The 27389-nt window shown below is 44.1% G+C and overlaps 1 protein-coding gene across 4 annotated transcripts; it reads left to right on the plus strand.

Moving 5' to 3' along the window:
- Positions 1-3085: 3085 nt before the first annotated feature.
- On the plus strand, positions 3086-26756 carry TRA2A (transformer 2 alpha homolog). Of its 4 annotated transcripts, none has more exons than XM_075271469.1 (9): positions 3086-3303; positions 12525-12843; positions 13115-13248; positions 18246-18402; positions 18532-18720; positions 24468-24583; positions 25472-25573; positions 26065-26132; positions 26404-26756. In XM_075271469.1, exons 4-9 carry the CDS (start codon positions 18370-18372, stop codon positions 26412-26414), a joined length of 519 nt encoding a protein of 172 aa, XP_075127570.1. In that variant the 5' UTR covers positions 3086-3303; positions 12525-12843; positions 13115-13248; positions 18246-18369; the 3' UTR covers positions 26415-26756. The 4 variants fall into 4 exon arrangements, with proteins under 4 accessions (XP_075127570.1, XP_075127571.1, XP_075127568.1 ...); XM_075271470.1 differs by having other exon boundaries at positions 12525-12832; XM_075271467.1 differs by lacking the exon at positions 12525-12843 and having other exon boundaries at positions 18240-18402.
- The last annotated feature ends 633 nt before the right edge of the window (positions 26757-27389 follow it).

The raw sequence follows: 27389 nt of genomic DNA on the forward strand, positions 1-27389 counted from the left end.
TGTATGTGCAGATCCTGGCAGCTTTCAGAGGGCTTTTCCCGCATCTGTACTTCATTACAGTCACTATGTGCTCTATTGCTCCTCTGTATCCCTGCACACAAGCACAGGACCTACACTCAGCTACTTCTCTGAGGATCCACAACACCAGCCAAACTTGAGACAGGGGCCCAGAAATAAAAGCAGCTCCTCTAATGAAAATATTACCATATATAACCCTTGTTATGTCTGTGTTATGTTCTCACCTCTTTTCCTGGCCTATCTTTATAAATATGGGCCACAGATGTATCATTGTGTATCCTAACCAGAAAGTGTAGTGCAAGAATTACAGGAAGAACTGTCCCACCCAGCTTTCCCAGAAACAATTCCAAGTTTCTAGGATGCCGTATCCTTCCACATTGGTCAATGGATGCACAATGTTGCGATGAAACCCTAGTTTTACTCACAACATTATATACAGTATCCATTGGGCACTATAGGTGGGCACAGTTTCAGATGTGGCCAGTAGCGTAACTAGTCTTGTGGACCCTGGTGCAATGTTTTGTCCGGGGCGCCCTACGTCATCCCTACAGCGAATTCTTGATAGTGGTGGTTACAGGTACTAAGGAGTTTAAACCACCTTAGGTGGATCAGGTAATCTGTGGGTCTCCTAGTTTTATGGGCCAAATAGAAGCTGCAATCTCAGTACTGATGTCAGTGCTTATGGGCCCCTAAGGCTCCTGTGCCTTGGTACGACTGCACCCCCTTAAGTTAGGCCCCTGTATGTGGCAGATGTCTTAGCTCATAGCCTTCCCTCCTAGTACGTTTTGTTTTTCAGCACAATTTGTGTGCAGACCAAGGCCCCTCCAATGGGAGGGGGGGGGGGGGGGGGTCTGAGGCTCTGTTCTATTCTGATGTTTATACAGCAGGTCCTATTTTCTCCAAACACTGTGTTGAAGTCGATGATGTCATCCAAGTGCATTCTTCTGTTAAATTGGTCCCCCCTCGGCGTGGTTTGCATGTAGCCTAAGAATTTTTTTTTATAAGTATTTGTTTTTTAGTGTTATTTTTTAGTCACACATTTATTGACATTTATGTTTCTATATAGTTTATAGGAAAACACCTGAAATAAAATCCAGAGCTGCGATTCTTTCTTGGAAGAGATACTAATGGCTTCATTTATCCAAAGTATCTAAAAGGTTTGATGAGAAAGTTTTGATAAATCTTCTATAAGTTAAATCAGCCTATGGCTCCATATCCATGATGGTGTACGTGGTACACTATAGACACGTTTGTTTCAATTATTGAGTCTTGTCTGCAAAATGCACAGGAATAGGACCTGTCCTGAGTTTTGCCCCCAGTCTCACAGTCCCCACACCAACTCACAATAATATACAGTTATGTATATGAGCGCAACTATAAGAATGGGTCAGCGTGCCAAGCACAACCTACTGACAAAACACATGGCCGCCTCAAAAGGTGCTTCAACAGGAGGCATTTCTGGCACTGGAAAGGCTCCATGCACATGACCAAGTGTGCCGTCTGAAGGGGCTTCTGATGCTCCGTTTCATTCCAATGAATATCCGATCCTGCTCTGTCACACTGGAACAAAGCACCCCATTGAAATTGGAGGCAGAGGCATCCAGTCACAGCATTCCACTCCAGATTAGGCCCAAATGAATGGGCCTAGTTGGGAGGGAGGTGTCGCACTGCGGATGCTGCGGCAGATTCCACCGCGGAATCCACGGCAAGAAAGGGCAGGTTGCTTCTTTTTTCCACGAGCGACACAAAACTGCTAGCGGAAGGGCAACACGGTGGCTCAGTGGTTAGCACTGCAGTCTTGCAGCGCTGGAGTCCTGGGTTTGAATCCTGCCAGGAACAACATCTGCAAGGAGTTTGTATGTTCTCCCCGTGTTTGCGTGGATCTCCATCCCTTCTACAAAAGACAATACTTAAATGCAAAAAAAAAAAAAAAAAAAAAGTACATTGTGATCCCTATATGGGGCTCACAATCTACATTTAAGAAGAAAAAGAAAAAAAAACTGCTAGTGGAAAAAAGAAGTGAATGGCTCCCATTGAAGTTAATAGGAGGCGGTTTTTTGAACCGGATTTTGAGGTGGATTCCGTGTGAACCCAGCCTAAGGGAACCTTCACACGGAGTTTACGCTTCGCTCATTCAGACACGTGTCAAAGTGACCGCTGTAAAACACAATCCCATAGACTTCAATATGTGCCGGTCTTACACGCGCTACACATTGAAATCAATGGGAGGCCAGGGCCCCAGGGGACAGAAACGCCACGATTTTGCCCGCGGCTGAAATGCCGTCGGGAAAAATCGAGGCGTTTTACAGTAAGGGCAAAGTGAAAAGGATTCTAGCGAATCCCGTGCCCATTTTGCGGTAAAAACCGCGGTGCAGACACACTGCAATTTCCAAAATCGATGCGGCTTTGGAAATTACAGTATGTCAATTATACCTATGGAAACGTGGGTGGTTTCCCCATAGGTATAATTCTCACAGAAAGTCCGTGGAGGAAAATTCTGCAAACTTTCTGTCTAAAGCGCTGCAGGAAGAACCGTTGCCGCCGCTGTTTTTCCCGTAGCGCTTTTTTGCTGCGGGACGTCCGGTGGACAGAAAATGAAGAGGACATTGTTAAAAATCCACAGAGCACGAAATTATGAAGCGTTTTTGGACAAGGTGGAAACGCAACAGAAAAAACTGAAATGCAATTTGGTATATTGAGGTAAAAATGTCCCGTTGAAACAATGCAGTTACCCGTAGCTTTATATGTAGGGAGAGAAAAAAAAAATGAAAAACGCAATAAAAAAAGCAATTAAAAATTGTCTTTTACTTGTGAAATTTTAATCAAGAGTAAGTCCAAAAGATTAAAAAAAATCTAATTTTTGCAACTATAAACCACCCAAGGGCAAGACAGACCTACCGACCTCCCATAGACACATAGGGCTGCAGCAGCCATCACAATATCCTAGGCGACACTCACTGTAACGTCTCCAATATCCCCCAAATCTCTGATTCTGTTACTACGTCATTGGCTCAGCCGCCGCCATTCTGTACTCGCACGCCCCGCCCCTCCCGGCTCTGCCTTATGAACCGCGAGAAGACGACGACGACGCCATTTTGTAAAGCGGTCGGAGGAAGACAAAAGCAGCGAGAAGAGCCGTCGTACGGGCAAGCGGAGACGAGGAAGGGAAGAGACGGAGTAGTGCAGCGGTCACCTACCTGCAACCACCTACCTACAAGTCATTAGTCCGTGACTTTCAAAGCAGCCGTCATGAGCGACGTGGAAGGGAATAACTTCGAGAGCAGAGTAAGTCTATGGAGAAGCTGCTGTGTTGTGTACATGAATTGTATCCCCTCCTGGGGCCGGACTCCGTCTGTGGGTGATGGGATGTGCTTACTGGCCGGTGTACGATTGAGTTATTCCGGCCGAGAACTCGTGTGAGGTGAAGAGCCCAGGCTGGCGGCATTGTCTGTCTGGTACAAGATGGCTCCTGCTAGACAGCAGCGCAGGGGGCCCTCTAGGTATGTATGGAGAGGCTTAGTGGGCTCAGGGAGCAGACCTCATAGTGTATGGGGTGGTAATGCAGTGTAAAGCATGGTGTTATCTATACCTAGACTTCTCCCTTCTATTGTAAAGCGACCCCATGGTCCTTACTATGTCTCCATCACGGATTTGTCGCTGTCATCTACAGACTTTTACCTCAGGGTCTTATTTATGTACCGTAATGGGTGAGAGAGGTAAAATTCCCCCTATGATCACAGTGATCAACTAAACGCCTGAGTCACAGACAAGTAGTCAGTCCACTCCGGGAAATCTTTTAGTGGTGTGTAGTCCGGGCTGTAAGAAGCCGTCGCTATCTTGTTGGGAAAGAGACGTATTAAACTGCTGTAGTGTGTTCAGTTACGTATTGTCTGTCTGTGCGCTGCCGTACAGGTCGTGTCTATGACCACAAAGTTCAAGGAAGGCTGGAAAGTGTTCCCACAGCCCAAACTGATCGGTTTAGTACCTGAGAGAGAAGGGTTAAACAGCCATTGTCCGCTGTCTATTATGTCTTAAGATTTAGATGCGTGTTATGTAAGTGTCGCTGGTTATTTGAGGCCACGGTTTATGCAGCCCGCCTTATATATAAGGTTAGATAGTCTGTGCTGAGTAACCTCAGATTATAGAGGAGTGCTGTATACTGTGTATACAGAAGTATTATGTTTACTGGGAGGGGAAACTTGGCCTGGTAAACTAGTGCACGTGGAAAAACACTTGACCTGCATTCCTATACAATCTATAGAGGTGTCTACTATACTACGGTACTTTAAGTTGCACATTTTTAGAGTTTTGGCTTCTGTGTTGTCTATAAATCTGGCCTATGTCTACAGCCCCAGTTTTTCTATCACCATCGGATCTAAGCACATACACTTGTTGGGTCCATGACCAAATAGCACAGATGGTACATGGACAATATTCATGCGTCTTATGTCCTCCACAGTCCTATACATTTCAATAATGAGCCCACAAAATGGACAGGAATAGGAGCTTGGGGTTCACGTCCCTCTACACAGACTGATACTACGTGGGTGGGGATCGCATAAGAGGAGAATGGGGCTATGTGATAGCTGTTAAAAATACAGCACACTGACAAAGCGCACAAGCGTTTAAGGCTTGGACATCCATGTGCGAGTAGTCCAAGTAGAGTAGTTCTGTTCACATGTGGTGACAGTGGATCTTCTGTCTGTATTTGGGGGGGGGGTAGAAAATCTGTAGCCTATTAACAATAGCAGCCAAGTGGATGAAATTTGTTAAATCTGTGCAGATTTTTGATCCACAGCGTGTCCACTCTTTGCAGACTTTAAAGGGATTCTACCATTGAAATGAATTTTTGGGGCGATCACACGTCGGACTAGCCTTTAGAAAGACTATTCGTCTTACCTTTAGACGTGGTCACCGCTGTGCCGTTCCTTAGAAATACCGTTTTTTACCGGTATGCAAATTGGGTCTCTCGCAGTAATGGGGACGAGCCCCAGCGCTGAAAATGCGAACAAGCTCCAGCAACGCTTCTATCTTCGGCTGGATCCTCCCCTTCTTTCGTCGTCTTCCTTCTGCGTCACCTCCGACGCCTGCCAGTGAGACACCAGCAGAGCCGAATGCGCGTGCCAGCTGGCGGCCATTTTTGGGAGGCCGCTCCTGTATTGAACTACAAGAGCAAGAGTGGCCTCCCAAAAATGGCCGCCGGCCAGCATGCGCAGTCTGCTCTGTCTCACTGGCAGAGCCAACTGCGCAGGTGTCGGAGGTGATGCGGAAGGAAGAAGACAAAAGAAGGGGAGGATCCAGCCGAAGATAGAGGCATCACTGAGCGTGTTCTCGAGCAGCAGTGGGGACGCCCCTATCGCTGCGAGAGAACTAATTTGCATACCAGTAAAAAAAAAACAAAAAAAAAAACAAAACGGTATTTCTAAGGAACGGCGTGGCGGAGACCACGTCTAAAGGTAAGAGGCGAATAGCTATCCTGACTTGTGAACACCAAAAAAATCATTTCAATGGTAGAATCCCTTTAACTGTATATTTCACCTTTTGCAATGCAGCAAAATGTGTGGCAAAATCTGCATGTAACGCGTGGGTTTTTGCACAGGTTGCCCACGTGGCTTACTTTCATGGTATAAGAGTAAAGGCTTTTGTATTTGTAAGACCTGGCATCAGTTTTTATCACTGGTTAACTGGCTCTTGTCTAAAGTTTGGCTGAATTCACTTTGCCAGATTTCAATGTAATACTCCTTGCTATGAACCTGTATGTCTAGAAGAAAAGAATTTACATTTTTTTTTTTTCTTTTTGCTGGATTCTCTGTACTTGTCCGTAAGAGGATCTGAACAATGGACATGGTTAACAAAAAACAGCAGACCCCTTCCGTCTGCTTTCCATGTTTTTAAGGCTAAGGTCACGTTACTGTAATTGCAGTACAGTGCTCTTTTATCCGTCATAGGACGAGAACAACAGACTTAAAGAGGACCTTTCACCACTTTTGGGCACATTCAGTGTTATATACTGCTGGAAAGCTGACAGTGCGCTGAGTTCAGCGCACTGTCGGCTTTCCCGATCTGTGCCCGGTGTAAAGAGCTTACGGTGCCGGTACCGTAGTGCTCTATGGTCAGAAGGGCGTTTCTGACCATTAGCCAGAGACGTCCTTCTGCCTCGCGGCGCCTATCGTGCTGTGCTGTGGAGCGGGGAGGAACTCCCCCCTCCCGCTCCTGATAATACTGGTCTATGGACGAGCGCTGTGAGCAGAGGGAGGGGGCGTTCCTCCCGGCTCCACAGCACAGCGCGATAGGCGCCGCGAGGCAGAAGGACGTCTCTGGCTAATGGTCAGAAACGCCCTTCTGACCATAGAGCACTACGGTACCGGCACCGTAAGCTCTTTACACCGGGCACAGATCGGGAACGCTGACAATGTGCTGAATTCAGCGCACTGTCAGCTTTCCAGCAGTATATAACACTGCATGTGGTGAAAGGTCCTCTTTAAACAGTGATTGTCCCTAATACAGACAACACACTGTGATGTAACATCATGATAAGGGCTTTCTTCTGTCATATCTACTTCCCTATTGGAAGAAAGTCCTGTTGCTTTCATCCTATGACTGATGTGAACAATGGACTGTACTGACTGCCATGTGAACATGACCGAAGACAATTAAAAGTTTTATTTTATCCAAACCCCCCTCGACACACTGCACCTTCATTAGCTAGAATTTTGTGTTGGAGTGTAGTCTTAGAGACCTTTTAATGTCCGTTGACCAATGTGAGCATAACCGTACATGTATATACTAAGAGTTAACTCTCTTAGAATATACATGTTTGCCATGAGGTTTGGGTGTTTGTGTTGGTAAATGGCAGTATATTCTGCGTATACTACACTGAACAGCTGACTGAAAGTGTCAGCCAGTCATGTGGTTGTGCTGCAGTTCAATCCCATTCAAACGACCTGACACATGTATATGGTGCTTGATATGTAATGAAGTGCCACAGTAGGCTAGATTCACGCTAACACTTGGTCTCTGTTGGGGGTTTCTGTCCCAATTCCCTTTGAAAAATGCAGCGAGAAGAATCCTTCAATCAGAACTCTCCTGTCCGTGTTTTTCGGGCGGAAACCCCGGTGGACCCCATTATATTCGGGGGGGGGGGGGGGGGACCCTTTTTAAGCGGATTATGTTTCTGCCTTTTCGGTGCTGAAGAACGGATTGCTGAAAGCTAGAGTGAACCTACAGCCAGTCAGCTATTCGGTTCTCACCAGTCTGATGTTGATTCTATCCTGTTTGTCTTGGAAAGCAGTGTTAGGCTGTGTACACACCTGGCAGAAGTGCTCTCTTGCTGCTGTGGAAACATTGGCATGAAAAACAGTATTTTACAGTCCATGCAAAGTGAATGAAATTTTTGTAAATCTCATTCACGTACTGCAAAAAAAAAAAACTGCAGCAGAAACTTGCTTGGAACGTAAGTCTGTAGCATGTCATTTAAGCCTCCTGCACAAGACCGTATTCAGTCCTGCAAACACTGTCCAAATGGGAACCATATTTCCTGAACTGACCACGGCTATGTGCATGGATCTCTGCACCATAGTGAGATATGATGCAGTGAGCCTGAGATCCATGCATACGGCCGTGGTCAGCTCAGGAATTATGGCCCCCATACAGACTGTATTTGTGGCACTGAATGCAGTCGTGTGCAAGAGGCTTAAGGCTGTGGAAAATTTGTAGTATTTCAATACTGCGTGTCCTTGCCCTTACGGGTACACTCACGAGTGACAGAGAATCATTTAAGGATGCAGCTTTGCATGCTGCGTGACCTGTAAAATCCATGGTGGAGATATACAGAAATAATTGACATAATTCAGATTTAGAATTTATACCACGCAGAGGTCGCAATAACTCTTGTAATAGCGTTGTACATTGAAAGTCTCCTGCATATTAATGCACATTACCTTTCCTGTCATGTGAACATCTAGTGGCTTAGCCGCAGGGATCTACAAGTAAGCTCTGACTCCATGCTTAATCTCATGCTATGCGCTACCCTGGTGGGTTTTAGCGTGTTCTCAGGGATATCTCCACCCTAGCCTTCACTCTCCTGGGGTCTTGCACTGCTTTACAGCTTGCAGGCACTAGTAGCAGAAAGTCTGATCAGAGCTCTATTATACACACAGCCAGAGCCAAAGGTATATTGCAGTGACTGGAAGCTCAGATGTGAGGGCAGACTTGGGGATACTACTGCAGCAGAGCTACGTTTGTTTAGTGATATCGATTATAGCATCCATTAACCTGTTCTCTCAACTGTGATCTGGGACCGAGCTCCTCAACCCACTGTTACATGACTTCTATCGATTACGGCATATGTTAACCTGTTTTTTGCCAGTGGCAGGCAACAGGTTAACTGATGCTGTAATCATTAAGGTAGGGCTGCAGAGTCACGCACCTAAAGATCACCAGGTAACCCATGACTTCTTCACTACTGTTAGTGGAGACTCTTCTCCATCTTGTCGTAAACGGTTGCTTGACTTTTTTTTGTGACTAGAAGGCTCAGCACGCTGGGGGATTTCAGGGTGACTCCTTGGTTTTTGGTGTTGCAGCAAGAGTTGTGGACAAGGTCACCATGTAGCCAGAGCCTTAACGTCGCTAAATTTGCTGCTCAGCTGCAGCAGTATCCTCCACTGGTTGGACCGCTCCAACCATTTCAGGTTCGTAGCATGTGTGCTCCACAGGTTTCAGTGCAGTGGTAGACCATTTATTTAAAAAAATAAATAAGTCACCTCCTCCAACAAGTGCAGTTCTTTACAACATTTAATAGGTGCTGACCCATTGATTCTGGAACAGATGGTATTTTTTTCTGTAGCCCCCACCATTCCTGAGCAGCAAGTACAGTTTTGCTGTCTGATGTGCTAGTTAAGCTCTGTAATGTCAGAAGGGCATTGTCAGGCAGGGAGTGTAATTCAGGGCACAAATCAGAGGCTGCCAGTTTGAGCTCAGAATCGCACCCCTTGTCTGCTCCTGCCTGACACTGCCCTCCTGACAGTACAGAGATTAAATAATGTATCGGTCACCAAAACTAACAGCACCGATTGCTCAGAAACGGTGAGGACTGGTGAGAATTACAACTGTACCAGAATCAGCAGAGCAGAAGCTATTAAACAATGTAAAGAAATGAAGTTGTTGGAGGTGCTGAGAGGTCCACTTTAAGTACGTGTTTTTTTTGTTTTTTGGTTTTTATTTATAAGCAAATGATTATCCATGTAATGTTAATGAATATTTCCCATCTGCCAATAGCGACATAATAATAATAATAATATCTATCATTGTAAACCTGCCTTCGAGAGGCTAGTGGACTCAGTTGTTAGGACTATTGCCCTACAGCCCTTGTGCCCTGGATTTGAGTCCAACCGAAGTAACCTCTGCATAGAGCTTCATTGTTCTGTTTTTTTTCATGGGTTTCCTCCGGGTACACAAGTTTCCATCCACACACATACTAAAGATCTACTGATGGGTAGGGAGTGATGCCAAAGTCTGTTACTTAGAAAATGCACCGCTGAGAAGTATCAGTTGTTTATTCTCAGGGCTCGTTCACATCAGCGTTCGGGTCTCCGTAGTTCAGGTTTCCGCTTCCTGCCTAAAACAGAGGCAAGAGACGGAAACCTGCAGGAGTCTCTCTCACCCATTCATTTGAATGGGTGAGAGAGATGTCCGGCCGTGAGCGGCGGTGAGCGTTTTAGGCTCTCCGCCGCAAAACCGGGTTTTATAATCCGGACACAGAGTCAGACATGCAGTACTCTGTGTCCGGATAAAAAAAATCCGGTTTCGCGGCGGAGAGCATAAAACGCTCACCGCCGGACCCGGTCTGAGCTTTCCGACTTCTGGCATGCAGAAGACGGAAAGCTCAGAACGGACAGGAGAACGCTAGTGTGAACCTAGCGTCAGCTGTTAATGTAAGATTTTAGGATTTACTTTTTAAAATAAAGAGGATAACAGAAAATTAAAATAAGACAGAAACAAACTTTATATAAAACAGTGCGTTGTTTTCTGATAAAACATTCTATATGGTTTGCATATGGTATGGCTGTGAGCCCTTCATTTTCTATGTTTGGTGTTCCTTTTAAAAGGGCTTTGTTGGGATAGTAATGTCCAATGTTCTGAAACTGGAGAGAGGAGGAGGTTGGCTATCCCTTTATTCCGAGGAATGTCTGGAGGGGTTATTCCACAAAACGAGATCGGGAGGATCGTTCTCCTTCTGTACATTCAGCCCAATAGCAACCAGGCTAAATATGGGTTTGACTGGTGATGCAGCAGGACAAGGGTCCTCCTGTTCTCACTGTGTAGGATAAACCTATTAAAGGAGTTGCATTATTCATAGTTGTATCTAAAGAGCCTCAACTTTTAAATAGTTAAGTTTGTGTAGATGTTGGCGCAGGCTGCAGTGGAGGGCAGGATATTAGGCCGTTACTCTGGCATGATAGGAGAGCTGTGTTACTTTTAGACCACACTGTGCCATGGTATCCTACTGGCTTCTCACAGTTGACTGCTGATGGCCAAAGGTAGCCTTTGTGGCTTAGTACCCCCAGTTTAACCCCTTAGATTCCAGGGTCAATAGCGTTGTGTGCATGTAGTCTTAAGCTTGTGCCTCAGGTGTAGTACACAATATTGATAATACCCTCTTGTAGGTTTCATTTATTGTGATAATTTTGTTTTTGCTCTGCACAAATTCTTGTTTCTGGCAGGCTGCTGTATGTTGCGAAATGACGTACCTCAGGGGAGTCCAGCCTATGGCCAAGGATGGCTGTGAATGCAGCCTAACATAAAATTGTAACTTGAGTTTTCTTAGGCCTTTTATCACATAAGATAAGTGTGTACGCTTTCATGATTTGTACACATGGATGACTCCAGATTTATGGCAGTGTTATCTTCTGAGCACAGACAGTGAAACTGACAGGGTCAGACTTTACATGTGCCTGTTGTGACAATGCACTGCCCCTTTTTTCTTTTTTTTCTTTTTTTTTTTTGTGGCGGATATCATGAAATTATGCAGGTTTTTTTTTTTGTTTTTTTTCCCCCCCTTCTAAACTGCTTCATTTAATGTTCGTATCTTGTGTGGCCTTAGATGACTCTCCTTTCAAGGTGGCCCAGAGAGTTCAAAACATTGGACACCCCTGATGTACTGTAGATGTTTACCAGAATAAAGACCCTTTTAAGACCAACCTCTGTTTGGGGCAGACTTCACTATTAGTTAAAAGCTCCTTCTTTCTATGGAAGGAGACTGTATTTACATTGCACGGCTGCTAGAAACCAAAAGATCTAGGTATTGTCTTTAGAGGGGACCTTTCATGTCCTCTGACATCAGCGGTATGAGGGCCCGTTCACACGGGCACAGAGGGGGCGGATTATGGCGCGTAATCCACGTCTTAATCCGCCCCCTCACAATGGTGGTCTATGGAGACCGCTAGCCTTCTCTTTTTCCACTAGCGGCATGTTGCAGCTAGCAGTAATAAGAGATGAGCTGCCCTTTCTTCAGGCGGATTCCTCTGCCTGGAGGCAGCAACCTCCGGAGTCGGCCCATTCATTTGAGACAACTCCGGAGGGGGAAACCGCGACAGTCGTGGCAGGCGGGTTTTGACCCGAGGGATGCGGCTCCCCGCGTCACTCTCTGTGCCAAAATCCGCCCTACTGCCCCCTGTGTGAACTAGCTCTTATATACCACTAGAAAGCTTACAGTGTGCTGAGTTCCAGAGATATCTTTGCCACTTCTAATAACCCTGATCTCTCTGGCGGTATATAATACTGCCAATGCCAGAGAACGTGTAAGGTCCTCTTTAAATCCCCATTACCTGATTTTGTGATCGGGCCAAATGCTTGTCAGTAAGGTGATTACATTATTAGACAAAAAAAAAAAAATATATGTAGACCAATAACATCTAAATATTGCTTAGACGAAATGAAAAAAAAACCCCTCTTATTATATACAAGGGACTAACTTCAAAATATCTAAAATAAATTGGACAGAGCAGCATTCAGAGTAGCAAGAGGATAACTTCTATAATAAGTAAATGGGGGGGGGGGGCTGCATGTTATGCAGTTGACATATTAAAATTGGTGCTACCTTTGATGGGTGTGTCAGGACCAGACCCATATGCATGGCTGATAGGTGGTGCAGCACAGAAACTTGGTTCTTGGAACCTCCTGTTTTTCTGTAATCCCTTTTGTAGAAGGATTTCAAGGCGGCTCAGGAAATAGTATGTTGCAATGTAATTTGGGTTTTTACAAAATAGCACTTGAGAAATGCTTAGTGTGTTCAGGTAACTGTGACCGGCTAGATGATGTGAGTAGGCCTTGTGTTGAGGAAATCTATGGCAGATTGTCAGGAGGTTGTCAAGTTACTGCAGGGAGCTCATGCCAAATTCTATGTATACTCTACCTGCTGGCTTTTTATTTAAAAAAAAAAAAAATGCCACAGGAGAGTATCTAGTACAGGTTTGCTTAAATATACTAAATGTTCTTTTTCCATTAAGGTTAATATTCGTGAAGAAATGGAAGAGTTTATTCCAAGAATGTTGAAGAGAAAGCAAGATAAAAGAAGGCTAATGAAAAGTTGTAAAGATCAGAAAATTTCAATTGAATGGGGGAAAAAAATTATCAGAAGACTGTTCAGATAGAAGCTCTTGAATATAATTAAGGCTTTAATGAATTGGTTGAATTGGGGAAGAATACACGAAGGTGAAAAATGAGAAAAAAAATAAAATAAATGAAGAATGAAGAAAAAGTTTAAATCAAGAGTGTCGTAGAATTAAAAGAATCTGGAAGAATGAATGGGTCCTAGGTTAAGTAAATGTATGGTTTATGTTCCAGTGTCTGTATGATCAGAATAATAACGTTGCATGACTTTAGTTAACAGAAAATTTGGGTTTGGTCATCTGGTTCAAATAGGATATTCATAGTGAAAAGTATCTATATGGGTTAAACGCAGTCAGTTGGAGGGCAGGGAAAACTGTAACATAACCATTTGTCTTTCAGGTTTATAGCATTTGTCTTCTGTATCAAGGTAGGAATTTTTTTTCTTCCTCAAGAACGGCTCGATTTTTAATGTACTTTCTTCTGTTAGGAGTCACGCTCTCGTTCCAAGTCAGCTTCAGAGAGTGCTACGCGTGCAAAATCGCAAAGTCGGTCTCGCTCTCGTAGTGGTTCAAGAGGCTCCAAGCGGTCAGAGTCCCGTTCTCGGTCCAGATCAAAATCTCGGTGAGTGAGACTTCATTAACCTTGTTCAGGTGTGTTATAGATCAGGTTTTGGCTATCTCCTATTGGATCCATTTGACAGATCTGCTAGAAACTCATCAGAAGTAGATCTTCTGAATGGATGGTCGGATTGTGATCTGGTCCTCGCCTTAAAGGGGTTGTCTGGGATAACCTAAAATCCCTACACTAATCTAAAGACACTCTTCCTTTCTAAATAAGAATATCAAAAAATGTATAGTTACTCATATCCCTTAGGTGGTCATGTGAAACAGAAACTGATCATCAGTATTACTCCCCCTCCCTTCCACACAATCATACCTACCCATCTTCTTCTGGGGGAGGGGGGGGGGGGGTGGCTCCTTCTCCGATGACGCTGGTGCCTGCATGCGCTATAGGAGCCAACAATACATCTCTTGCACAAGTTGGGAGCATGTGCAGTAGAGAAATATTGAAGGCTATAGTCACAGTGCTGCATGTTCCCGGCAGAAGGAAGAATACAGGTAAAGTATGGGGGGGGCCTGAGTGAGTTAGGGGCTATAAATAGTTTCCCTTCCTTTTCTTGCATAAATTGTTGTTAAAATAAAGGAAAACATGAAAAAAAGTAAACCTTAAAATAAAGCTCTATCACTGAAAAAACATACATTATTTTGAATAACCCAAAGAGGAAAAAAGTGTAGCCCTGAAAACATGTATGAAAAAATGTCTGCTCCTGATGTGGTTAGTGTACTTCCCATTCATTATAAAACACCTTTTAATAATGTAGTGCATGTGAATGTAAAAATCTATCCAAAAAAAAGGGGGTTTTCCTCACTTTCACGCTTCTCCTCATCTTCTTTCAGATTCTCTAAGAGAATCTGTACGTTGCCTTATACAGAAGTCAATGGATAGGGGAGGAGGCGGCCAGTTAATTTGATTTATTGCCAGACTCTGTGTAGTGGTAGTGTTAAAGGTGCAAAAAAAAAAAAAGGGAAGATGGCAGGCACTACACACAGCGTCAAAATATCTTGATGATAATAAGTATAGCAGCGGCTCTCACATCCAGACTTCCAAACTTCTTTATTGAATAAATTAAAAATAGGAGTAGCCAGGGACATACAGGCAACAGCGATGGTCTGTTTTGCGCTTATGCCCTTCTATAGGCTGATTCCTGGTCGAGCCTGTAGAGATGTGAAATGACCCATCGCTGCTCCCTGTATATCCCTGGATACTGCTGTTTTTACTTGATTCAATAAAGAGGTTTGCAAGTCTGGATGTGGGTGCAGCTGCTGTACATCTTCTCTGGTAGTCTTCAAGCTGCAGCTTTGCCAGAACGGCTCCCTCACTCAAGTTTAGCAGCTGTAGTTGCGTCTTTTCTAGCACCCGGCCCCTCCACTCGCCATACACTTCTATGAAAATATTACAAAGATTCTATCTTAAAAAAGCCTCAAAATCTGCAACAAAACAAGTTGTGTATCCACAATGTGAAGCTGCAGCCTAAAGCTAGTTATCGCAGGGTTGTGGAGACATTAGGTCAAACCACCAGCTTGGGCTCCTCTTTTTCCACAATCTAATGCAAACTTCTCTGATTTTCTTAAGCAGCTGATAGCTGTGGTCAGGCAGATACAGTGAGAGTCCTGTAATTCATGGGGACGACGACTAGTGATTGACTATAGAGGTGCCCAGTTAAAAACAAACAAAAAAAACACATTGGGGAAAAATGTAAGGCAATAGAAAACAAACATATTCTGTTTTCAGTAGTGGTTGCACTGATGGGTCAGCGGTGGTAACCATTTTTAGTTATGCATTATCTTTTGAAGCAAAGCCTGGAGTGGGGGGCATTCCTTACCATCCCAGTCATAACGCTGAGCGGTGAGGAATGCTGCCCCTCGATGGTGCGCTGAATTTAACGCACTGTTGACTTTCTCGCGGTATATAAAACTGCATGTGCCCAAGGACATCAAAGCTCCTCTTTTAAAATGAAGTCCACTAAAAGGTGGTTTAACGTAGATTACAATGTAAAGATTTGTCCGGTTTCTCCTACAGCCTCACCTACTCTGATAAATCTGGTACATTTTGAAACTGTTTTTTTTTAGATATTAGTAAATCTAAGTCAATGTGCATCTTCAGGCTAACTCTAATAATTTTTCATATACGTAGTGTTTGAGAGAAGTAATAACCTGCTATTATTACTTATTAGGTGATACAATACAAATGCTTGTAAAATAATATTTGAAACCTACCAGAACAAAGTAATTGAATGTAAAAATCTACAACAAATTTGTTATTTTTCCAAATATGAAATAAGAGGAGTAATCAGTGGAAATGAATGGGGTTGTGCGAAACCTAGTTTGTATGCAGCGGCAAAACTGGCACGGAACTTACAGGTATTGTCCCATTATGGACACTTGCCCACATGACAGCAGATTGGGATCTGATCGCTGGGTCCGTCAGTGATTTGGTAAATGGGGGGACTAGAGATGAGCGAACACTAAAATGTTCGAGGTTCGAAATTCGATTCGAACAGCCGCTCACTGTTCGAGTGTTCGAATGGGTTTCGAACCCCATTATAGTCTATGGGGAACATAAACTCGTTAAGGGGGAAACCCAAATTCGTGTCTGGAGGGTCACCAAGTCCACTATGACACCCCAGGAAATGATACCAACACCCTGGAATGACACTGGGACAGCAGGGGAAGCATGTCTGGGGGCATAAAAGTCACTTTATTTCATGGAAATCCCTGTCAGTTTGCGATTTTCGCAAGCTAACTTTTCCCCATAGAAATGCATTGGCCAGTGCTGATTGGCCAGAGTACGGAACTCGACCAATCAGCGCTGGCTCTGCTGGAGGAGGCGGAGTCTAAGATAGCTCCACACCAGTCTCCATTCAGGTCCGACCTTAGACTCCGCCTCCTCCGGCAGAGCCAGCGCTGATTGGCCGAAGGCTGGCCAATGCATTCCTATGCGAATGCAGACTTAGCAGTGCTGAGTCAGTTTTGCTCAACTACACATCTGATGCACACTCGGCACTGCTACATCAGATGTAGCAATCTGATGTAGCAGAGCCGAGGGTGCACTAGAACCCCTGTGCAAACTCAGTTCACGCTAATAGAATGCATTGGCCAGCGCTGATTGGCCAATGCATTCTATTAGCCCGATGAAGTAGAGCTGAATGTGTGTGCTAAGCACACACATTCAGCACTGCTTCATCAAGCCAATACAATGCATTAGCCAGTGCTGATTGGCCAGAGTACGGAATTCGGCCAATCAGCGCTGGCTCTGCTGGAGGAGGCGGAGTCTAAGGTCGGACCTGAATGGAGACTGGTGTGGAGCGATCTTAGACTCCGCCTCCTCCAGCAGAGCCAGCGCTGATTGGCCGAATTCCGTACTCTGGCCAATCAGCACTGGCTAATGCATTGTATTGGCGTGATGAAGCAGTGCTGAATGTGTGTGCTTAGCACACACATTCAGCTCTACTTCATCGGGCTAATAGAATGCATTGGCCAATCAGCGCTGGCCAATGCATTCTATTAGCGTGAACTGAGTTTGCACAGGGGTTCTAGTGCACCCTCGGCTCTGCTACATCAGATTGCTACATCTGATGTAGCAGTGCCGAGTGTGCATCAGATGTGTAGTTGAGCAAAACTGACTCAGCACTGCTAAGTCTCTGCATTCGCATAGGAATGCATTGGCCAGCCTTCGGCCAATCAGCGCTGGCTCTGCTGGAGGAGGCGGAGTCTAAGGTCGGACCTGAATGGAGACTGGTGTGGAGCGATCTTAGACTCCGCCTCCTCCAGCAGAGCCAGCGCTGATTGGTCGAGTTCCGTACTCTGGCCAATCAGCGCTGGCCAATGCATTCTATTAGCTTGATGAAGCAGAGTGTGCACAAGGGTTCAAGCGCACCCTCGGCTCTGATGTAGCAGAGCTGAGGGTGCACAAGGGTTCAAGTGCACCCTCGGCTCTCCTACATCAGAGCCGAGGGTGCGCTTGAACCCTTGTGCAGCCTCGGCTCTGCTACATCAGAGCCGAGGGTGCGCTTGAACCCTTGTGCACACTCTGCTTCATCAAGCTAATAGAATGCATTGGCCAGCACTGATTGGCCAGAGTACGGAATTCGGCCAATCAGCGCTGGCCAATGCATCCCTATGGGAAAAAGTTTATCTCACAAAAATCACAATTACACACCCGATAGAGCCCCAAAAAGTTATTTTTAATAACATTCCCCCCTAAATAAAGGTTATCCCTAGCTATCCCTGCCTGTACAGCTATCCCTGTCTCATAGTCACAAAGTTCACATTCTCATATGACCCGGATTTGAAATCCACTATTCGTCTAAAATGGAGGTCACCTGATTTCGGCAGCCAATGACTTTTTCCAATTTTTTTCAATGCCCCCGGTGTCGTAGTTCCTGTCCCACCTCCCCTGCGCTGTTATTGGTGCAAAAAAGGCGCCAGGGAAGGTGGGAGGGGAATCGAATTTTGGCGCACTTTACCACGTGGTGTTCGATTCGATTCGAACATGGCGAACACCCTGATATCCGATCGAACATGTGTTCGATAGAACACTGTTCGCTCATCTCTAGGGGGGACCAAAAGTCCCCTTAAGACGTCTTTGTGAAAAGAGCACCAGTGCACTTGCATGACTTGTACTCAATTCATCTCTGTGGGACTGCTGTGACTATAATATCTAACTGCAGCCATGGAAGTAAATGGCGTCTGTCACACAAGCGCACTGCCTTAGGCACACTTTCGGTCCTCCATCCTCTGGATCACTGGGGGTCCTGCGATATGAGCACTTATCCCCAATACACAGAACAGAGAATAAGTTTTCATAACGGGACAACCCCTTTAAATTCTGTGGCAGAACATTGATGTATTGTCTGCGCTTTGAGGTGACCATATGATGGTAACATTTTATGTATTTCTTGGCAGTTTTTACTGATCGTATTACTCTTCAAATATATACAAGAGTTAACAATTTTTGTTGTTGTTGTTGTTGTTGTTTTTTTCCCCTTTAAGTTCAAGGTCTAGACGACGCACACATAAAAGATATTCACGTTCTAGGTCTCGCTCTCATTCGCACAGAAGACGAACAAAAAGTAGATCCTACTCCCCAGACTATAAACGAAGGAGCCGAAGTCACTCTCCAATGTCCAATAGAAGGAGGCACAATGGTAGCAGGGTATGTTATGTGTATAATTTCACCTTTTGCATTGTATTAAATGTGTGTGTATATAAATAAAATGTGAATAATTTTAACATATTTAACTTCTTTTTTTTTTTTTTTTTTTTTTTTTTTCTTCTTCTTTAGGCAAATCCAGATCCAAACACATGCGTTGGGGTCTTTGGTTTAAGCTTGTACACAACAGAACGTGACATCCGAGACGTTTTTTCTCGCTACGGCCCTCTCAGCGGTGTGAATGTTGTGTATGACCAGCGCACTGGACGATCGAGGGGATTTGCGTTTGTCTATTTTGAACGCATAGAGGATTCTAGAGAGGTAATCTTCACAACAAAGGCTTTCTCCCTTGTAGGTGTTTAGTGTGTAGCTGGGGGATTTTTGTAATACATGTTAAATGGAGTGTGCACTGATGTTCTGACATGGGATCAGTTTTATGTAAAACCTATTCAGAAATTTCTTTGAAAATCAGTTCCATTCACCTGAATGTCTATCGGAAGCGTCTGAACTTCTGCAAGTTATATGCAGAGGAATGGAACTGATCTTCTGTCACAGAAATTCCTGAATCCAAATCTGCATTATGTGAAGGCACCCTGACATTTGGTACACATGTGTACACCGAACAGGCAAACCATTAGATGTTAAGTGTCTGTAAGTAATTGGTTAAATGTGGCATACCTCGATTTAACGTCTGTTTAACACAAAGTGGGTTCTGGGAGCAAACTGTTTTGTTTTTTTTTGTGTGTGTGCCTGAATTAACTCGCAGCATTATTGTGGTGTTGGTTTGAGTTGGTGGACCACAGGCATTGATGCCTTACTATAATATGGTGCAAACTGTACACCTGTAATATGCATGTGTGAATTTTTTTTTATGGCAGCTAATGAACAACTTAGTCTACAAACAGCCTGACTCTTTTTTTTGCCTTGTATCTGGTTATCAATTCAAGCCAAGGGTGGGTGCACGTTGGCATTATGCATCCCGAAAAAAGATTACACTGACTAAAATGAGGTCTATTTGGCATCCATTGTTTTTACCCTGATTACTTCAGACAAACACATTTATAGTGTGTTTGTTTTTTTGTTTGTCCAAATTTAGACACTCTGTTTTGAAGGGCTTGGGATAGATCCAATTGCAGATATGAATGTTTCCTAACTGAGCAGTGATATTGGTTCACGTTCACACCAACAAAAGTCAGTTTTGTCCTTCAGAACTGCCAGTCTACATTTGAGTGTATTGAGGGATCTCTAAAAACAGAACGTCATTTCTTTTTGACTGATCTATCAAACTGAATTAAGATGGCCATTTAAAAGAAAAATAAAATGTTGAAGCCTATTGGAACAGGTATTTTTTTTTTTTTTTTTGGTTAGGTATTTGCTACCCTTTAAAATCCATTCCAGAAAAACTCCCCTAATCTGCCTGTCTTTGTTCTATTGTGGTGGAGAAAAAAGGGTCCGGTCCTATCCCACACTGAAACTGGCGCACGCTAATAAGACCGGTTGCGGACGATAGAGCTGCAACCAGCCTGCCATGTTTTAGAAGCACGGGTGGGGGGGAGGCCCTCATGTGATGCCTGTGCATGGGCTGTCCTTCTGCTGTGCCTTTCATTAAATGAATAGAAGCCACAGAAGCACAGGCCGCAAAATAGGATCTGTCCTATCTGATGTGGCCTAGACTGTCAGCCCACACACTGGACCGTGAAAATCACGGTCGTGTGTACGGGCCTATAGAAAAGAATTGGTCAGTGTGTGCTATCCATGAAATACATAGATGGCAAACTGATCTGTAACCAGCCTAAGTCCTATTAGGTTAATTGGTGTACAAACCCCAAAGTTTAACTGAAGCGGCGGCCCAAACACTCCTGAGAAATAGACTCCAGACCGGACTCTCCAGGTATCACCTTCTCTTCATTACAGCAGCTTGCCGTTATTTTCAATGTCTTAAAGCCATTCCTGGCATAGTTGTCTGTGGGGACTACCAGAATCCCTGCACTCAGGGTGACTTCATGCCGTTTCTCTAGTTTTGTGGCAATAATTCTTTGTGCTGTAGTTTGTGGGTCATATTGTAGTTGTAGAGATTGCCCCTGCCCCAAAGACGGAAGCGGGAGAGAAAATACGTGATTGAGGCCCTGTACATAGGAAAAGCTACAGGGTTTGTTAGAGCTAAAACTAAAGAGTGGTTTTAGCAGAAGGGAGTATGTACAAGTGGTTCCTTTTTATATTTTCTATTCCTTCTAAAGCTATTCTTGGAGTTTACCCAAACACAGCCAAATATGCAACTTAAAAAAGCAACTTTACCGTAACGTGTGGCCTAAGGCAACTTGTAGTGAAATGCAGCGATTAAAACGGCAGAAATGCTCTTGGGTTTTTCGATTGCATTCTCCTTTTTTTTTTTTTTTGTTTCCCCAGAGAGAACAGCATTACTGCATGTAAAACAAGCCTGCTGTGTTTCCACAGTGTGTGGTTGATACTGCACACAATCTCAATCCTGGTGCTGGTATTGTAAGGCTAGAGCCCCACGTGGTCCTAAACACCATGGGGAAAATGCAGAGTTTTACGATCGCTGTATAGCGGATGGGATTTTAGTGAATTCCATCCTCACAATGTGGAAAAATACGGTCTGCAATTTCCAAAATAGTCACGATTTTTGAAATTGCAGCATGTCAATTATACCTATAGGGAAACCACTGGCATTTACATAGCTATAAGGGAAGCAGAAAGTCCGCAAAGGAAATCTGTGTACTTTCTGTGAAAAGGGCTGCAGGAAAAACAGTGATGCTTTTCTGCTGTGGTTTTGCCTGCAGTGCTTTCTTTGCTGCAGGACACTACATTGGACCCCAGACTAAAACAATTCCTCACTGCTATTTCTGAAACCCCAGGCCTCAGCCTTACACAATGCAAAGCACTGCAGGTAAAACCACAGTCTGCAGAGTTTTCCTCTGTGGACTTTCTGCTTTTATTGCACCTATAGTGCAACCGTCAGTTTCTCTAGGTATGATTGACATATGCAACGATTTTGGAAATGGCAGTGTTTCTGCTGCACGTATTTTTCTGCAATGTGTGGATGGGATTCTTTGCAGTGACTGAAATGCTGCACTGTTTACACCACGTGGGCCCGGTCTTTAGTGGTTTTCAGAAACTTAGTGTTAGACCCTAACAATCTGATAATGATGACGGGGCCACCTCCCAGCACCCCAATGAGCACTGCAGCCTTTTGGCTTAGTTCACACGTAAATAATGTGTGGCTTATTTTGGCACCGGAAAAAAAGCTTCCTAATTAGGAAATGTTGTTTTTGTTTTTTTTTTGTTTTTTCCTTGGCACGCTTTTTGTGGAGTGTTTTGGGTTTGTTTGGTTTTTTTTGGTTTTAAAAAAAACTCTTCCAGCTGGTTTTACCATCCTTTAAGAGAGCGGGCTGCAAAAAATGTGCGGTAAAAAACACCTGAAGAAAGGTCATGTCGCTTCTTTTTCTCTGCTAGCAGAAAAAAAAAGCTAGCAGTCTATATAGACTAGGGCTAGTTCACACGGAGGCAAAGAGGCTGATTTTGACAGCAGATTTCACTTCAAAATCAGCCCCTTTACAATAGTGGTCTATGTAGACTGCTAGCAGAAAAAAATAAAGCGACATGACCTTTTTTCAGGTGTTTTCCACCTGAGGAAAGTAATAGAAGTGAATGGGAGGTGAAAAAACGCGTGTTTTTTCCGCACATTTTTTGCAAAAAATGACCTTTTTTTGTAAAAAAAAAAAAAAAAAAAAGTGCAGAGAAAAAGATGCTTTTTTTTCAGCGCACTCATTTTATGGGAGGGGAAAACGGCCTGGCTTTTTTTTTTTCTTAAGAGGTGTTTTTTTTTTTTTTTTTTTTTTACAAAAAAAAAGCTCCCAAAGCGCAGCAAGGTCCAAAAAAAGCTTCCTAATAAGGAAGCTTTTTATTTTTTTTAGGACTAAAATAAGCCACACGTAATTTACGTGTGAACTAGCCCTACATCGTATGGCGGATTATGATGTGGATTCCGCTGTCAAAATCCTCCTCCGTGTCCCTGTGTGAACTAGCCCTTTCATTGTTTAGCAGGCACAGCAGTATATACTGTGTAGTACCTGAGCCCGCTACTCCAGCTTGTCCCACTCACTCAGTGACCTGCAGAAGACCCCATGTGACTCAGACATGAATGCGGCAGGGTAGGTTATCAGTATATAATAAACATCCCAGCTATGCTGCCCTCTTCTGGGGTTTAAAAAAAAAATAATTAGACTTCAGATTCTCAAAAGCAAGTGAGTATCCGTCTTGCTCCTGAATCTGCCCAGCATGCTCATAGTCATGTATTAGTCTTCAGTTGTGGTGACTGCAGTGTCCAGTATGGTGTAGTGGGAAGCAAGATGGCTGGGTGTATACGGATGTTGCCTATGGATACATCTTTGAATGTAGGAACTCTCTAAACTACAAAACCCAGCCATGATTTTCTTAGAATGGGTTCACACAGGGGAATCTGCCATGGATTTTGGGGTGGATTCTGCCTCTGAATCTACTGCGGATCAACCCTGCCTTCTATTGATTTCAATGGGAGGCAAAGATTGCGGCAGGACACGGAAAAAAACAAATCAGCATTTTGCTGAAACCTGCCACGACTCCATGACTTGTGAGTCCCTGGCGATTTAGGCCAATTCATCTCAGCCTTATTGGCAGAGGGAAGCCGCATGGCGGTGGGACACGAGGAATTTCTCTTCACTCTATGCAGAGTGAACGATCTTTATCGTGGCCGGATTATAATCTCGTACATGATAACCGGTCTGCAATAAGGAAGGCCTGGCTGAGTGTGGGAAGGTCCAGCACTCATCAGATCTATTGGCAGCTAATCAAGAAAACAGACTGTTGGGTAGTTTGAGAAAATCTTTGGGGGGGGGGGGGGTTTTGCAAAAAATATATATCTTTTAATAACTACAAATGTACACCTGGTTGTTTGTGAGAAGGCCCCTGATGGCATTTCTGGTTCTGAAACTTCCCCAATGTGGGACTATTAAAGGATTATTTTATTGCCTATGGCCAGGGGTTGGGGTGCTGTGATGTCCCTTGTGCTGCTGTAGTAGGAGGGTACAGCACTAGGGTGCCCCCATAGAGGTGCAGGGTGTGACCCCTGACCCTACACACAGTCCTCACACATCACCTGCACTCTTATCTATGTCACTGCTTGTTCTGGGGCTGCAGCCTGGGCTTTAGTTTATGCAAAGTAGAATTGCCCTCTAGTCCCAAGTCATTAGGTGCGGAAAGAAATGGCGCATGCGTACATAGAGCAGTAGTATTGTGCCCCCTACTGTTGGTAACTTGTTTGTGTTAGGAATAAAACGTGAGCCGTGCACATCCGCTAGTCGCCACTAGGTGTCAGGCTGGGGATGTGTATGTGCCGTCGCTCTGTGCGTGGCCTGCTCAGTCAGTTACGTGCGGCTGGCTGTGTAGTAGTGCAGGCTCTGGGCTGTATTATGCGGTGTGCACACAGACTCCTCTTACTCCGGGGCTTCGCCGCTCTCTGTAGCCTTTGTGTGATTGGGGCGTGGTGTCTGTACATAGGCCTTCTCCTGTGCCGCGGCGCTGCTGTATGAAGCACCCTTACACTGCACGAACATGCTCCATTCATTAGTGAGGCCGCCGCCTGCGCCCCGTGCGCACACTGTAAGATGACTCCTCACGCGGGCAGCGCGTCCTGCTGCCGGCCCCGACCTAGGAGCGCAGGGCGCCGGCTACAACATGGTTGAGCTTCGGGCAGGCTAAGCCGCCATTTTAACCTAGTGAGAAGGAGCAGTGGGGGCGGGGAGCGAGTCGTGAGATGGCAGCCGAGAGGCGGAGACGAACGTGAAATGGCAGCCTGACCACGTGCGCCGAGCACGTGGGGAGCTTGACTCCTTCACTGCCGGCCGGGAGTTGTGCAGGAGGATCGCGGTGCCGGCCGCCTCGGGCTCCAGTCCGCCTGGTCTGCGCCTTCTCCAGGCGCTCAGGGGTTGTGTCGTGTATCCGCCCGATAGGGTTATTGTGCGGTGTAACGTGTCCGTGTCATTTCATTTATTTATTCTATCGTCTTTCAGGCAATGGAACATGCGAATGGGATGGAGCTGGATGGTAGAAGGATCAGGGTAGACTATTCCATCACAAAGCGGGCGCACACCCCTACTCCAGGCATCTACATGGGCAGGCCCACACAGTAAGTGCAGCAGCTCACTGCTTCTCCTATGTGTCATTGTAATGTGGAAATCACATAACCATGCAGAGCAAATCTGTAATACAAAGTTCTCAGCCTTTGTATCCATATGCCAAGCATTACTATACTGTCAAATAAATGACATGCAAAAGTATTTAATATTACTACTTTAGCTTTTAATGGTCAATATGCAGTGTCTACGCCCCCACCCCCCATACCACCTTTAAAAATTGTCTGGGTTACTTTTAAAAGAGGATGGGGTGTTCAGGGACATTATTAGGGGTGCAACCCATTACCCATTTTTAAATCTCTTAGGAAAATACGTGTGACTCTTTGGCTAGAATTAACATTCTGCAAATTTGCATTTGTAAAAATGCATTTTTTCCACAGTGTTTTTTGTTTTTGTTTTTTTTGTTTTCTTTCCCTCTGAGGTGTATGGATCAGACTAAATCTGTTTTTTCTTATGCTGCTTAAACAGCATTATTTATTTATTTTTTATGGAACAGCCAAAAACCTTGCAAAGGTATGTTCACACGGCGGAAAAATGGATTCTGTGTGTGAACGATGCCGCTCTGGATTAGGCCCAAATGAATGGGCCTAATCGGGAGGGAGTCTCACGCTGTGGCTGAGTCAGCCGCAGAATCCACGGCAAGATAGGTAATCTCACTACTTTTTTCCGCTACTAGCTAGGGAGCCTTTTTGACAGGTGAATTCCGTGTCAAAATCCGCTGCCAAAAAAAACTGTGAACTAGCCCTAAATGTTCCCCAATGTCTTTACATCTTGAACAATGTTCACATTTGTGTTGTGGTGGTAGAAAATAGCATTGTGTCCATAATGGAAGGCATGTGTGAGTGAAAGCACTAAAAAAAAAAATTTTTTTCTTCTCCCAGTGGAACAGGAAGTGGTGGGAGACGCAGAGAGTACTACGACAGAGGAGACAGAGGAAATGAACGCAATTATGAGAGATACGAAGACTATGAATACAGATACAGGTAAGTTGTGTGTGTACTCTTTACTGCATAATAGCATATCTTAGACACAAAAAAAAAAAAAAACTGAGCATTGGAAGAGCCTATTTAAGTCCTTTGTGTGCATGAAGCCTTACAGTAGTTTCATACTAAATGATTGAGAGCAGGGCTGCTAAAACAGCAGTTACACACAGAGCTCAGTGGACACCATTGACTATAATGGTGTCTGCTGTTTTGAAACTGAACACAGCGGAGAAAAAAAAGTCCTCTGTTCTAAGAGATGGCAGTGAGGGGGTTGAGAAACGACTGATATATCCAGGGAAGGTATGGTAATACATGTACTGCTATTGCATATATGGGAGAAACAAAACTTTTCATTATCAAACTTGGCTAAGTCTTCCTGCATTTGGGATGTCGCATGTATTTGGGAAAAGGTGTAGAATAGTATATTATAAAAATATATATTTTTGTAAAATGTTCTATTTAACACCTATTGTGTAATTGTTTCTCCACAGGCGACGATCACCTTCCCCATACTACAGTCGCTACAGATCCAGGTCAAGATCCCGTTCATACAGCCCAAGTAAGTGTATTGAAAACATGAATACACCTGAAAACTCTTCTCTGGTCTTATGTTTATGCTTGATGACTTTACTGGCCATCATTTTGTCCTCTGGTTGTTGTGTTTAAGAAGTAAATGACCAAAAAAAGTGCATAAAATTCTGGGAATTTTTCTGTTTTGCTCCAGAATATCTACTTTTGTTTGTGGGTTGGACCTTCGTATGATAAATCTGTTGCTAGCTTCAGCTGCAGGAATGGTGGTTTAACTCTTTCCTCTTTTGTAACTCTTGCAGGGCGCTACTAACAGCTTGAAGATGGAGAATTTTTAATACCTGAAGCATTCAGTTAACCCTTCCCATTTTAATACTTCAATGCAGTTTTTCAATTCAGTTTTCTGTTGTACTTGTTTTGTGAATCTCCAGACAATGGTATTGCTTTTGCTTTGTTTAGCCAAAAAGGTTTCAGGATGATATCCAGTTTTGAAGATCTGTGCAAACAGGAATACACGGTTTTCCTTAACCCTATATTAGGAGGTGCTTTTTTTTTTTTTTTTTTTTTTTTGTGAACAGATTATTTAATAAGTGCTCTGAGTCCAAGGGAAACTATATTTTGTGATGGAAATTGAGTCTACAATAAAACAAACTTTGGCAGACTTGTGTTGATAATGTAGTTTTCCATACACTTTCATGTTCTTAGGTTAAGACCCACATTGCAGAAAAACACACCAAAAGCTGCAAAAAAAAAAAAAAAAGCAGCTCTTCCACAATTTGATACCTTTAGCCATCTTTAAGCCTAAAAAAAAACTCTGTGGGAAATACCAGTGACAGCATTGTCTGTAGAGGAAACTTCCTGCAAACTAAGGCTGCGTTCAGTTTTTTGGGGGCAGGAAACTCTCATTCCTCCTCCTAAAAACACCTCATCATACAGTCCTATGCTAAGGCTTTTTTTAGGAGGAGGAATTTAAGTCAGTTTCTTGACCAAATTTGTGACCAAAAATTGTGTGTGAACGCAGCCTATCTGTGCAAATATTACTATAGGGAAACCTCTGGCGTTTCCATGGGTATAATCCACATGCTGTGATTTACAAAATGGCAATGGTTTTGGAAATTGTAGCAGGTCTGCTGTGTGGATTTTACCACAAAGTGGGGGATTGCATTTGCTAGAATCCCATCTACTTTGCTGTGGTTTGAAAAACGGCAAGCAAACTTCAGCGGTTATGCCATGTGAGACACCAGCCCAAAGAGGTTTTCTATAATGTAGATGTAGTTGATGTCCCCTT

The sequence above is a fragment of the Leptodactylus fuscus genome, chromosome 4, assembly GCF_031893055.1.
Source record: "Leptodactylus fuscus isolate aLepFus1 chromosome 4, aLepFus1.hap2, whole genome shotgun sequence".
Classification (NCBI taxonomy): Eukaryota; Metazoa; Chordata; class Amphibia; order Anura; family Leptodactylidae; genus Leptodactylus; species Leptodactylus fuscus.